Raw genomic sequence first — 13,568 nt, 5'->3', positions numbered from 1 at the left:
CACACAAAAACAACAAAACCCTCACAATAAACCAACAACACCCCTCCCAAAAAAAAAAAAAAAAAAAAAAAAAAAAACCCAACAAAAAAAAACCCACAAAAAAAGAAAGAAAGGCATTTACTGTGGCGCTGTATAATATATGTTTTTGTTCTGTTTTTTCTTTTTCTATTTTTTTAATATTTATTTTGCATTGTAATGATTATTATAAATTTAGCTTCTTACCCGAAATAATTTTATTAAATATGGTTGCTTCCAGAATCGTGTTCTAGGACACAATAACTAGAGACCGCACAGGAAGACTGGCAGTGCTGCACACTGCCACCAGTCCATCGCAGTGTTTCTTTGGTTGAAAACCACATGTTCGTTGGCGATAGCTACAACATTTGTCTGTAGTACTACAAAAATATCAGTAGTTGTAACTAGTACAAAATGCACTGTCAGTCAGTGGCAGTCAGAAATTAAGGAGATAGCCATTAGTTATTGAAACACAGTGGTGTTGTCATCGTGACTAGTGCCTATTTTTGTGATATAAATGTTGTTAATTCATTGCTGATTGACTACAACATACAATTTAGATGTTTAGAATTATTAGATAACTTTGATGGCATGTTACACATCTCCCTGTTGGTGCATTTTGTGTGGATCCAAAATGGCGGACATTTGTTTATGTTTTAATTAAGTACTAAATTTCAAGTAAATTATACATCTGATGAGATTAACCATCTACAATGACCTATTTTAACAAAACCTGTTGGGTCAGCATACAACTAGACTTAAACCAAACTCGATTGTCTCGTTTCGCGCCACTGACGAAACAGGGAAGTAAGCTACTAGCGACGCTTAGGTAGCCTGACCCATAACTTATTAAGCTAGTAAACATGATATCGTGTCTAGAGGAAAGAAATCCCCGGGAATAAAAACAAAATTCGCGGAACTGAGTGTTTTTTCCAAGTATTGTTAGCAGTTTGGCGGGCAGTGCGTGAGTAAGTTATATCTTTTATATCTTTCAATTTGGAATTATGAAAACATTTCTAATTATGTTATTATATTTTAAATAATATGTTTTATATACATAGAGGCTTAAAAATGCTAATTATCTTCCCTAGGCTATTTGTGTCTATTTATATCTATATCACAGACAATACAAATACCTTGTTTGATGTATCGTGTATGTGTGTACTTTCCGGTGCATTTTCGTGTGTTTGTTCTGTATGTATGCACGTGGGAAGCCCCAGAATTAAAACAGTTTGTTTTGTCTAACGACACCACTGTTTCATGTTAATTAATCATAGGCTGTGGATGGATCATTTGCTTACAAGCCAACAAGACCTGTGTACCTGAGCGTAACGTTTTCAAAGCTTTAGTTAAAATACGTGACGTCAAAATAATTTGTGCTAATGGTAATTAATCATCGGCTACTGGATGTTAAACATTTAATAATTATTTAATTAATCATCGTCTATTGGATGTTAAACATTTAATATTACTTTAATTAATCATCGACTATTGGATGTTAAACATTTAATACTTCTTTAATTAATCATCGGCTACTGGATGTTAAAAATTTGATAATTCTTTAATTAATCATCGGCTACTGGATGTTAAACATTTGATAATTCTTTAATTAATCATCGGCTATTGGATGTTAAACATTTGATAATTCTTTATTTAATCATCGGCTACTGGATATTAAACATTTAATAATTCTTTAATTAATCATCGGCTATTGGATGTTAAACATTTAATACTTCTTTAATTAATCATCGACTACTGGATGTTAAACATTTGATAATTCTTTAGTTTGATAATTCTCATACACGTCGTCTGACGTGTTCACTCAGTTCTTTGTTGCTTTAAGGTTTTGCAACTTATTATACAAACATAAACATATACTAAACTGTACAGGATAATGGTAGGTGATTTACCTTAATTAAATACATAAAAATATATAACTAATATAAGGTATCACAACGTTGTTCATATACCACGTCGTTACTATGGTAAAATAAACCATAGTGCTATACTACCTGCCTACAGGTTCCGTATTGTAAACAATACTGACATTGTTTATTTTATTCCAATAATATATTTCTTACATTTAGCATTTCAATGTCTCAATATAAAATGTTAATATTTTTTTTTAATCTGACTGCCCCCTTTCCTTTATTTTCTGTGAACTCATCCTCCTTTCTTTTTAATTCGGCCAGTTCTATCTGTCAACTTCTTTCGCTGTCCAAGTCCACATCCCAGTCCTTGTCTTTCCAACTTCGACAAGTGTTTGTTTCTTGTAGCTATCTGTGCCACACACCTGCCATTTCCCATTTCATGTGGCTAACTGTGCCACACACCTGCAATTTCCCAACTCGTGTGGCTATCTGTGCCACACACCTGCCATTTTCCACCAGCTTTGGATGTGAGCTTAGTCGAACCACTTCGGAGAATGTTCATTGGTTACTTCTGGCATTGTTAAGAGGCACTTGTCACCACCTACTATACTCCCCGACTACCACTGGTCGTTAGTTAGTGCCGTGGGTCAGACCAGCTGTATTAGCCTTAGAGAACGAGGAAATCAGGTGGGTGCAGAGAAGTACACAGAGACCAGTGGAGGAAGTTGAGACAGGTAGGTGATGGTGTGGACAGCTCAGAAAACAGAGTTGGAGGGAACTGACAGACAGATTGATATCGTAGGACAAATTGGAACGTTTAAGTAATAAGCTTGAAATGCAGATACGAGGGTAATAGATTAGAATGATGAACAAAAGTGTGAGGCAGCTTTGAAGTAATTTGAACTACTGTCGTCAGCTTAATTGTCCAGCAGCTTATCCACTGGATAAAAAAAAAAAACACCCAAAAACCCCCAAAACCCACACAAAAAACCCACACACAAAAACCACACAAAAACAACAAAACCCTCACAATAAACCAACAACACCCCTCCCAAAAAAAAAAAAAAAGAAAAAAAAAAAAAAACCCAACAAAAAAAAACCCACAAAAAAAGAAAGAAAGGCATTTACTGTGGCGCTGTATAATATATGTTTTTGTTCTGTTTTTTCTTTTTCTATTTTTTTAATATTTATTTTGCATTGTAATGATTATTATAAATTTAGCTTCTTACCCGAAATAATTTTATTAAATATGGTTGCTTCCAGAATCGTGTTCTAGGACACAATAACTAGAGACCGCACAGGAAGACTGGCAGTGCTGCACACTGCCACCAGTCCATCGCAGTGTTTCTTTGGTTGAAAACCACATGTTCGTTGGCGATAGCTACAACATTTGTCTGTAGTACTACAAAAATATCAGTAGTTGTAACTAGTACAAAATGCACTGTCAGTCAGTGGCAGTCAGAAATTAAGGAGATAGCCATTAGTTATTGAAACACAGTGGTGTTGTCATCGTGACTAGTGCCTATTTTTGTGATATAAATGTTGTTAATTCATTGCTGATTGACTACAACATACAATTTAGATGTTTAGAATTATTAGATAACTTTGATGGCATGTTACACATCTCCCTGTTGGTGCATTTTGTGTGGATCCAAAATGGCGGACATTTGTTTATGTTTTAATTAAGTACTAAATTTCAAGTAAATTATACATCTGATGAGATTAACCATCTACAATGACCTATTTTAACAAAACCTGTTGGGTCAGCATACAACTAGACTTAAACCAAACTCGATTGTCTCGTTTCGCGCCACTGACGAAACAGGGAAGTAAGCTACTAGCGACGCTTAGGTAGCCTGACCCATAACTTATTAAGCTAGTAAACATGATATCGTGTCTAGAGGAAAGAAATCCCCGGGAATAAAAACAAAATTCGCGGAACTGAGTGTTTTTTCCAAGTATTGTTAGCAGTTTGGCGGGCAGTGCGTGAGTAAGTTATATCTTTTATATCTTTCAATTTGGAATTATGAAAACATTTCTAATTATGTTATTATATTTTAAATAATATGTTTTATATACATAGAGGCTTAAAAATGCTAATTATCTTCCCTAGGCTATTTGTGTCTATTTATATCTATATCACAGACAATACAAATACCTTGTTTGATGTATCGTGTATGTGTGTACTTTCCGGTGCATTTTCGTGTGTTTGTTCTGTATGTATGCACGTGGGAAGCCCCAGAATTAAAACAGTTTGTTTTGTCTAACGACACCACTGTTTCATGTTAATTAATCATAGGCTGTGGATGGATCATTTGCTTACAAGCCAACAAGACCTGTGTACCTGAGCGTAACGTTTTCAAAGCTTTAGTTAAAATACGTGACGTCAAAATAATTTGTGCTAATGGTAATTAATCATCGGCTACTGGATGTTAAACATTTAATAATTATTTAATTAATCATCGTCTATTGGATGTTAAACATTTAATATTACTTTAATTAATCATCGACTATTGGATGTTAAACATTTAATACTTCTTTAATTAATCATCGGCTACTGGATGTTAAAAATTTGATAATTCTTTAATTAATCATCGGCTACTGGATGTTAAACATTTGATAATTCTTTAATTAATCATCGGCTATTGGATGTTAAACATTTGATAATTCTTTATTTAATCATCGGCTACTGGATATTAAACATTTAATAATTCTTTAATTAATCATCGGCTATTGGATGTTAAACATTTAATACTTCTTTAATTAATCATCGACTACTGGATGTTAAACATTTGATAATTCTTTAGTTTGATAATTCTCATACACGTCGTCTGACGTGTTCACTCAGTTCTTTGTTGCTTTAAGGTTTTGCAACTTATTATACAAACATAAACATATACTAAACTGTACAGGATAATGGTAGGTGATTTACCTTAATTAAATACATAAAAATATATAACTAATATAAGGTATCACAACGTTGTTCATATACCACGTCGTTACTATGGTAAAATAAACCATAGTGCTATACTACCTGCCTACAGGTTCCGTATTGTAAACAATACTGACATTGTTTATTTTATTCCAATAATATATTTCTTACATTTAGCATTTAAATGTCTCAATATAAAATGTTAATATTTTTTTTTTAATCTGACTGCCCCCTTTCCTTTATTTTCTGTGAACTCATCCTCCTTTCTTTTTAATTCGGCCAGTTCTATCTGTCAACTTCTTTCGCTGTCCAAGTCCACATCCCAGTCCTTGTCTTTCCAACTTCGACAAGTGTTTGTTTCTTGTAGCTATCTGTGCCACACACCTGCCATTTCCCATTTCATGTGGCTAACTGTGCCACACACCTGCAATTTCCCAACTCGTGTGGCTATCTGTGCCACACACCTGCCATTTTCCACCAGCTTTGGATGTGAGCTTAGTCGAACCACTTCGGAGAATGTTCATTGGTTACTTCTGGCATTGTTAAGAGGCACTTGTCACCACCTACTATACTCCCCGACTACCACTGGTCGTTAGTTAGTGCCGTGGGTCAGACCAGCTGTATTAGCCTTAGAGAACGAGGAAATCAGGTGGGTGCAGAGAAGTACACAGAGACCAGTGGAGGAAGTTGAGACAGGTAGGTGATGGTGTGGACAGCTCAGAAAACAGAGTTGGAGGGAACTGACAGACAGATTGATATCGTAGGACAAATTGGAACGTTTAAGTAATAAGCTTGAAATGCAGATACGAGGGTAATAGATTAGAATGATGAACAAAAGTGTGAGGCAGCTTTGAAGTAATTTGAACTACTGTCGTCAGCTTAATTGTCCAGCAGCTTATCCACTGGATAAAAAAAAAAAAAAAAAAACAAAAAACCCCAAAACCCACACAAAAAACCCACACACAAAAACCACACAAAAACAACAAAACCCTCACAATAAACCAACAACACCCCTCCCAAAAAAAAGAAAAAAAGAAAAAAAAAAAAAAAACCCAACAAAAAAAAACCCACAAAAAAAGAAAGAAAGGCATTTACTGTGGCGCTGTATAATATATGTTTTTGTTCTGTTTTTTCTTTTTCTATTTTTTTAATATTTATTTTGCATTGTAATGATTATTATAAATTTAGCTTCTTACCCGAAATAATTTTATTAAATATGGTTGCTTCCAGAATCGTGTTCTAGGACACAATAACTAGAGACCGCACAGGAAGACTGGCAGTGCTGTACACTGCCACCAGTCCATCGCAGTGTTTCTTTGGTTGAAAACCACATGTTCGTTGGCGATAGCTACAACATTTCTCTGTAGTACTACAAAAATATCAGTAGTTGTAACTAGTACAAAATGCACTGTCAGTCAGTGGCAGTCAGAAATTAAGGAGATAGCCATTAGTTATTGAAACACAGTGGTGTTGTCATCGTGACTAGTGCCTATTTTTGTGATATAAATGTTGTTAATCCATTGCTGATTGACTACAACATACAATTTAGATGTTTAGAATTATTAGATAACTTTGATGGCATGTTACACATCTCCCTGTTGGTGCATTTTGTGTGGATCCAAAATGGCGGACATTTGTTTATGTTTTAATTAAGTACTAAATTTCAAGTAAATTATACATCTGATGAGATTAACCATCTACAATGACCTATTTTAACAAAACCTGTTAGGTCAGCATACATAATAATTATTGTTTCAATACGAGCTATTGTGAATAGACATTTTTTATCTTCAATGTTTAAACATCTGCAATTGACCTCAACTGTACAAGTATATTAATATGTTGGTAACATCAGTTACTGTATTCTTGAACTAGACCATATACATAATATAATGCATATTATCAGAGGTGGATCCACGATATTTTAGGGAAGGTTGCAAGGTTTAAAAAGGGCAGCTATAGTATTCATAGTGTAGATGCAATGTAGAAAAAGAGCATCAAACAAAGGTAAAACTACAGTAACTTGCATTAAATAATAAACTTCTGCGAAAACATCCAGCTGAACAAAATATTACATAACCCCACTCATTTGGGATCCGTGGTTGATTATATATATATATATATATATATATATATATATATATATATATATCTTATATGCTATATAATGTCAAATTATATTGATTTAATTAATTTATAAAACTTATTACTGAAACAAAATTCATGTACCATATACTTGAGGCTAGTAAATGGTATTTTTTTGGCATTGAAAAAAACAACATTTCAGACTATTTAAATGACAATTTAGTGGAAATATTTATAGGATAAATGCTAATAAAGGTATTAAAATCCAAAATAAGGCTTAAATTTAAAAACATTTCATTATAGCAATTTTTTTTATGTCGTCTGCCAATTTTTGCTAAACGGAGTTATTTCCCCTTAATGAAAAATTTCCATTTTAAGGGGTTAGAGGCAATTAAATGTTTTTGTTGTTATTGAAAATAGTTCTTTTAAATGTATTCCATCAGCACAGCAAAAATCGTTATCATTCTTGTCATATTTAGAAAGTGTCCGCGGTCCCTACTGACTCAGTAACCGCGCCCGGAGATCCAGGGCAGCTGTTTTTCGCTAGCGCTTTGTGTTACAGGCACACCGAAACCGAATCCACCTAGGAAACAGGCCACTGCATTCGTGGCCGTGTTTACTGAAACGCAGAAAGGCCGTGACCTCATTCGACCATTATTATAGCAGGACTGTTCCAGAAAAGCGATTATCAGGCCGGACGGGTGGGTTTATTCCGTATCGTTCAGGACCATTTAGGCGTGAAGCGTTCTCAAGTGAGGCTTTGTGACGGGGCTGGGCTGAGTCAAACAAGATACTCTCGACTCTTAGGTGTGGGCATAGGCTACAATGTGCGGATCTAGGTGGAGTCTTAAGGGAGTCACTAATTTTAACAACTAAAAAGAACCTGTTAAAAAAACTCAAACAACAACAAAAAAACCCAACCAAATAATAATAATAATAAAAAAAAAAAACCCTCAAACAACACCCCCCAAAAAACACACAAAAACAACCCACACACAAACAAATAAAAATGTAACCCCAACAACCCCAAACCCCCACATCAACCGACGAAAAAACACACAAAACAAACAATGAAAACAAAAACAAACAACCAACCCAACCAAAAACAACAACAACAACAAATACCCCCCCCCCCCCCCCCCCCCCCCCCACTATGTATACTTGGTTGATTATCAATGTTATTTATAATCTAATTATTGCTTTAGCATTAACTGGGGCGGCTGGAAACTGTTGGAAATTACAGACGGGGTATAAGAGAATTTGGCTCCGCCCACAGGGGAATAAGGGATTTGTCCAACGGCAAACAACCAATGGGATTAAAGAATTTTACATGAAGGCGAGATAATTACCATTGTTTGACATCTAACGGCCGATGTACGTTTTGTGCCGAGGCGTCAGCAAACTTTCACTCATTCATTCTTCTCAGAATCGCTTGGGCTACAAACCACCGAAAGGCCTGCATGGCTGTATAAAGGCCTGCGTGGCTGTGTAAAGGCCTGCGTGGCTGTATAAAGGCCTGCGTGGCTGTGTAAACGCCAGCGTGGCTGTGTAAACGCCTACGTGGCTGTATAAAGGCCTGCGTGGCTGTGTAAAGGCCAGCGTGGCTGTGTAAAGGCCTGCGTGGCTGTGTAAAGGCCTGCGTGGCTGTATAAAGGCCCGCATGGCTGTATAAAGGCCTGCATGGCTGTAGGTCCCACTTCAAAATTAATCTATCCGCCACTGTACTGTGTAGCTTCGGTAGAGAAGGGCGTGGCGAGAGCACAAAGGAGTTTCATGGATGACGTCGCTAATCAAATTATGCTTGAGTTTCCTTATGAAACTGGTCATTAAACATGTCAATAGTCCAGATTGGCCACAACATGTTCTAGTGCAGCTGCCTTGTGTTGTTGTTTTTTGTTTATATCTGCAATTATTGCATGTGCGTGTACTTTTGTGCAGGTGTATATATGCTGTGCATGTGTATATGATGTGTGTATGCGTGTTTGCTTACCCCGTCTCAAACTAGTTCCTCATAGCTGCCATATGTGCTATCCTGTCTGTAGAAAACGTTCGACTGAAATATCCCTTGCTGTATAGGAACAATATATCTGGTTTCAATACAGGACTGTGTGTCAGAACATTATCAAGTGTTTAACATCCAATAGCCGATGAATAATAAATAAATGTAGTCTAATGATGTATTTGGAACATACCCTACTTTTTAAACACTAAGACATATTTTTGACTATTAGAGCCGTTTAGACAACTGAAATCATACTTTATTTAGATTTTATTGTTTAGATTATCCATTTCTGTACATTCGAAGTGTTTTTGGTCATCCTGGTGTTTTTAATATCACAAAATGCATTTCTCATATTTTTAAAAACACACGTGTGTCTGAGAAGTAACAGTTATGGAGTCATGTTTTAGTATATTTTAGAGGGTATTTCACCATTTCAAAGTCACAGACTCATGTTTCACTCAATTGTAACTTTAACCAAATGTGTTACAGGTTTGTAGATTAACTAAACTTAGTGTTAATTTTCATGGGTTGAAACTAGGGTCTGTCCCTTTAATCTGTACAACTAAACTGTTATCCACAATTAAGACCGTATTCGCACAATTAAATGAGTATTTGGCCAAATATTTGTTTAATGCAACGGGTATAGGAGGACAGCCACTCCCGAGTGGATCCTTTATTTGGTAATGCATCGTTGCACCACCAAAAGAGGACTGCCACTCCCAGATAAATTTACTGAATTACTACTAGCACAGGGCAGAGCTCATTGAAATAAATATAGCTGCGATGACATGCACCCATGCATCAGGTGTTTGCGAAAAGTGAGCATATTCTGCCCCACTGGTGGCACCCGTCACGAGTACTGCGACCACAGCTGACAAGTCCGTCATTTTATCTAAAACGATGACAAATTGTGCAAGAATGTCACCAAGCAGAGATGAAAAATTATCCAAAAGTTCAAGGTTTTTTACATGCATATGCTTTAAGAAGTGAACATTTCCCCCAAAATAGAAGGCACATATATTTTGTGTTATAAAAGATAAATTATGTTATTTTATTTTATTGTTTTTATTAAAAGTTTGTTTTCTGTAAAGAGTTGACTTTTTCACTGAATAACTGGACATGAATATGTGTATTCTTTTTCTGTTTCTTTCAGATGAAACAGTAGAGGGGACAATGAAGTATTTCGTTGCTATAATAGTTGTTCTCTGTGCTGCTGACAAAGCGTCATGCGTGCGACGGGCAGTGTGCGAGAAGAACAAACCACTCTGTCAGTTCTGGCTGGAGGTGGAACCAAAGTTGTCCATGACAAAAGGGTTTATGCGAGTGATGCCTTACAACGGCGGTCTTTATAGCTTCTCGGATCCTTCCAAAACGCTTTTACCCAAAGACGAGGTCGCAGACATAGTCACTATAGATGGTGTCTATGCCCGTCTCGTCATAAGCGTGAACAAGTCTTTCCCTGGTCCAGAGCTAGTTGTGTACGAGGGCCAAGAGGTCGAGGTATTCGTTACCAACAAGATGCACACGGACAGCATCACCATCCATTTCCACGGCATGCATCAGAAGGGCACACCGTGGATGGACGGCGTTGGCCTCGTCACACAGTGTCCAGTCCTTCCAGAGCAGACGTTCAAATACAGATTCACTGCAACACCAAAGGGTACCCATTGGTACCATGCCCACATCGGCGATCAGCGAAGCATTGGGCTCTATGGAGCGTTCATCGTACGTCGGAGGAACGAGCCGTTACCTTTGGCAAACGAGCACATAATAGTTCTCCAGGACTGGAACCACGACATGGACCCGGAGACTGCGTATTTGAAAATGCTGCATGGGATGTTCGACTGTGAGGAGAATGCCAAGAAATGTTCCAGAATAAGTACAACAGAGTCTGTGGAAGGTGGCCAGTTTAGTCGATTTGAGTTCCACTCTGGATTGATCAACGGGCAAGGCAGGTTTTATTATGACCCCACCAAGCCGCTGTTGAACAATGGCGCACCACTCCAGGTGTTCACGGTGGACAAAGGTAAAACGTATCGCTTCCGGGTGATCAGCGCCGCCACGCTGTACCCGTTCAGACTGTACATCGCCCAACATAATCTGACAGTTGTTGCCTCTGATGGTCACGAGATCGAGCCTCGTGTCGTACAATCAATCATTCTTCAAACGGGCGAGAGGGTCGACTTTACAATAACCCCGACACTGGCAGTGAAAAAGTACATGATAATAGCAGAAAGCTTAGAAGTAAACAGAAATCATGTGGCAGAAGCTATTTTGCGCTACAACAATTCACCTGTTGGAGGAGTTCCAGTCTCAACTCTAGTAGCATGCAACCCATGTCTGGTATTTAACTGTCCGTTTGTTAATTACCCACCGAATCGTAACAGAGAGTGTATTTTGATGGAGGATGCCAGGTCTAACGAACAAAACGTAACTGGAGCATCTATTGAGGGAGAACCTGACAAGGAATTCTTTCTGAACTTCGCTTTCCCAGGAGAGCCTGGCGATACCCCGGGGTCTGTTAACGGACGTCAGTATGCCTCGCCGTCTGTCGCGGCGCTCGTGCAGCCCAAGGAGGTGTTCACTGGTCCAGCCTGTGACAAGGTCGAGTGCGGCACACAGAAGATCTGCACCTGTCACTACACCATTGACCTAGACGACGGCGACCTCGTCCAGATGGTCTTCTCCAACATGGGCAACGGTCGGGGATACGCTCACCCAGTTCACCTACACGGACACTCGTTCTACGTCCTCAAGATGGGATTTCCCGATTACAATCCAAACGGTACAATAATTGGTCCGGACAATCAGGACATAGAATGTGGAGGCAGTTACTGCAATAGTGCGGCCTGGAGAGAAAACAAGGAGCCGGCACTGAATTTTGACAAACCCCCTCTCAAGGACACAATCGTCGTGCCGTCAGGAGGGTACGTCGTCATCCGATTCAGGGCCGACAACCCAGGTTTGTGGTTTCTTCACTGCCACATCGATCTGCACAACACCAACGGCATGGCGATGCTTGTGAACGAGACTTTCAACATGCAGCCAACAGCGCCCAAATCATTCCCTAGATGTAGAAGCTACGTGGATGACATAGACCGTGAATCGGCTTATGTTTGTGGATGCCCCATGACAGGTAACTAGATACATGCAAACAGGACGTAGCCCAGTGGTAAAGTGCTCGCTTGATGCGCGGTCTGTCTAGGATCGATTCCCGTTGGTGGACCCATTGGGCCCATTGGGTTATTTCTCGCCCCAGCCAGTGCATTACGAATGTTATTTGGTGTTTTGGATGGTACATATAAAAGATGCCTTGGTACTGATGGAAACTAGCGGGTTTACTCTCTAAGATATATGTGTGAATTATATCGATGAACCCATTGTGTTATTTTTTGTTTTCGTCAGTGCTCCACTACTGAAATAACAAAGGCATATACAAGATTCCTTGCTGCTAGTCGGAAAGAATAGCCCATTGCGTGGCGGAAACGCGTTGACTGTCATTATCCGAGTGCTTCTTAACCATATGCCCGACACCATATAATCGTAAATAAAATGTGCTGAGCACGTGGTTAAATAAATCCTCCCTTCTTCTGTATCTATATCTATTAAATGTGTGTGTATTGTAATACAATTAGCAATATTATTTATTGTTCAAATCATTAAACAGGAATTATATTCTTGTAGGCTCATGGACCTGGATGGTGATATCACTGGGGATTCTGTCCACCACCTGGATTCTGTAGAAGGTGAAGCAACTCAAACATTCCACAAATCAGAACCTGTACGCCATTCTGTTTAATTCATCGTGCTGTTTAAATCTGTTGTGCTCACAAAGAACGTTTACAAAATATTATATAATAATTATTGTTTATATATACTTTATAGTTTAATACAATTCACTCAAGTCATTCTTTTTTATAACAGTAATTAGTTTGATAATTATATTCATTAGATAATTCATAATACTTTAAAGAGACAGACCCTAATTTTAAGCACTGCCATTAGATCCGTTTTTGATAATTGAAACCAGACATGACATTACTTAAATGTTAATGTTAGATTATTAATTTCCGTACATCCGAGTGTTTGTAGTCATCATGATGTTTGTAATACCGCAAAATGCATTTTCTGAGAAGTAATGGTTATAAAGACAAGCTCTAGTCTATTTTGAAAAGGTATTTCCCCGATGCTACATCAAAAAGTCTTGTTTCACTTTAATGTAAGTTTACACAGACGTGCTACATGTTTGTAGATTAACCAAACTTATTGTCGATTTTCACAGGCTGAAACCAGGGTGTGCGACTTTAAGTATACATGCACATAGTACTTATTACGTGCACATATATATTTATTATATACATAGCAATGAAATATGTAGATCTACAGAAACCATAAAAGTGATATCGGTGAAAAGTCATATTTTCACTGTATTTTAGCTACAATGAAAATATAGAAATGGTATTTACTTTTTTTTGTAAAAGTTCACGATTAAATTATCTTCCTTTGTGTCGTTTCTTCACATTTAAGTTTGATGATTACCAATGCATCTGATCGTATTTGAAAAAAATAGAAGAAGAGTAATTTAAACAACTGTACCTATAAAAGTGGGATCTGAAGTGCAATTACGATAAAACATCTAAACCAAATTGAATACAAAGCTAAA

General features: G+C 37.6%; 1 protein-coding gene across 1 annotated transcript; it reads left to right on the top strand.

The window, feature by feature from the left end:
- Positions 1–975: 975 nt before the first annotated feature.
- On the top strand, positions 976–13,411 carry LOC121367483 (laccase-1-like). The gene is made up of 3 exons (XM_041491678.1): positions 976–983; positions 10,059–12,041; positions 12,590–13,411. The coding sequence occupies exons 2-3, from the start codon at positions 10,079–10,081 to the stop codon at positions 12,646–12,648; spliced, it is 2,022 nt and encodes a 673-aa protein (XP_041347612.1). The 5' UTR covers positions 976–983; positions 10,059–10,078; the 3' UTR covers positions 12,649–13,411.
- The last annotated feature ends 157 nt before the right edge of the window (positions 13,412–13,568 follow it).

The sequence above is a fragment of the Gigantopelta aegis genome, chromosome 3, assembly GCF_016097555.1.
Source record: "Gigantopelta aegis isolate Gae_Host chromosome 3, Gae_host_genome, whole genome shotgun sequence".
Taxonomy (NCBI): domain Eukaryota; kingdom Metazoa; phylum Mollusca; class Gastropoda; order Neomphalida; family Peltospiridae; genus Gigantopelta; species Gigantopelta aegis.
This window is presented reverse-complemented; position numbering and strand designations above follow the sequence as displayed.

What these genes read in the sequence shown, in the direction of transcription:
- LOC121367483 (XM_041491678.1), top strand. Translation starts at nt 10,079, where the DNA reads ATGAAGTATTTCGTTGCTATAATAGTTGTTCTCTGTGCTGCTGACAAA. An exon ending in TTGTGGATGCCCCATGACAG is followed by an intron (nt 12,042 to 12,589) that starts GTAACTAGATAC and finishes ATATTCTTGTAG; the next exon opens with GCTCATGGACCTGGATGGTG.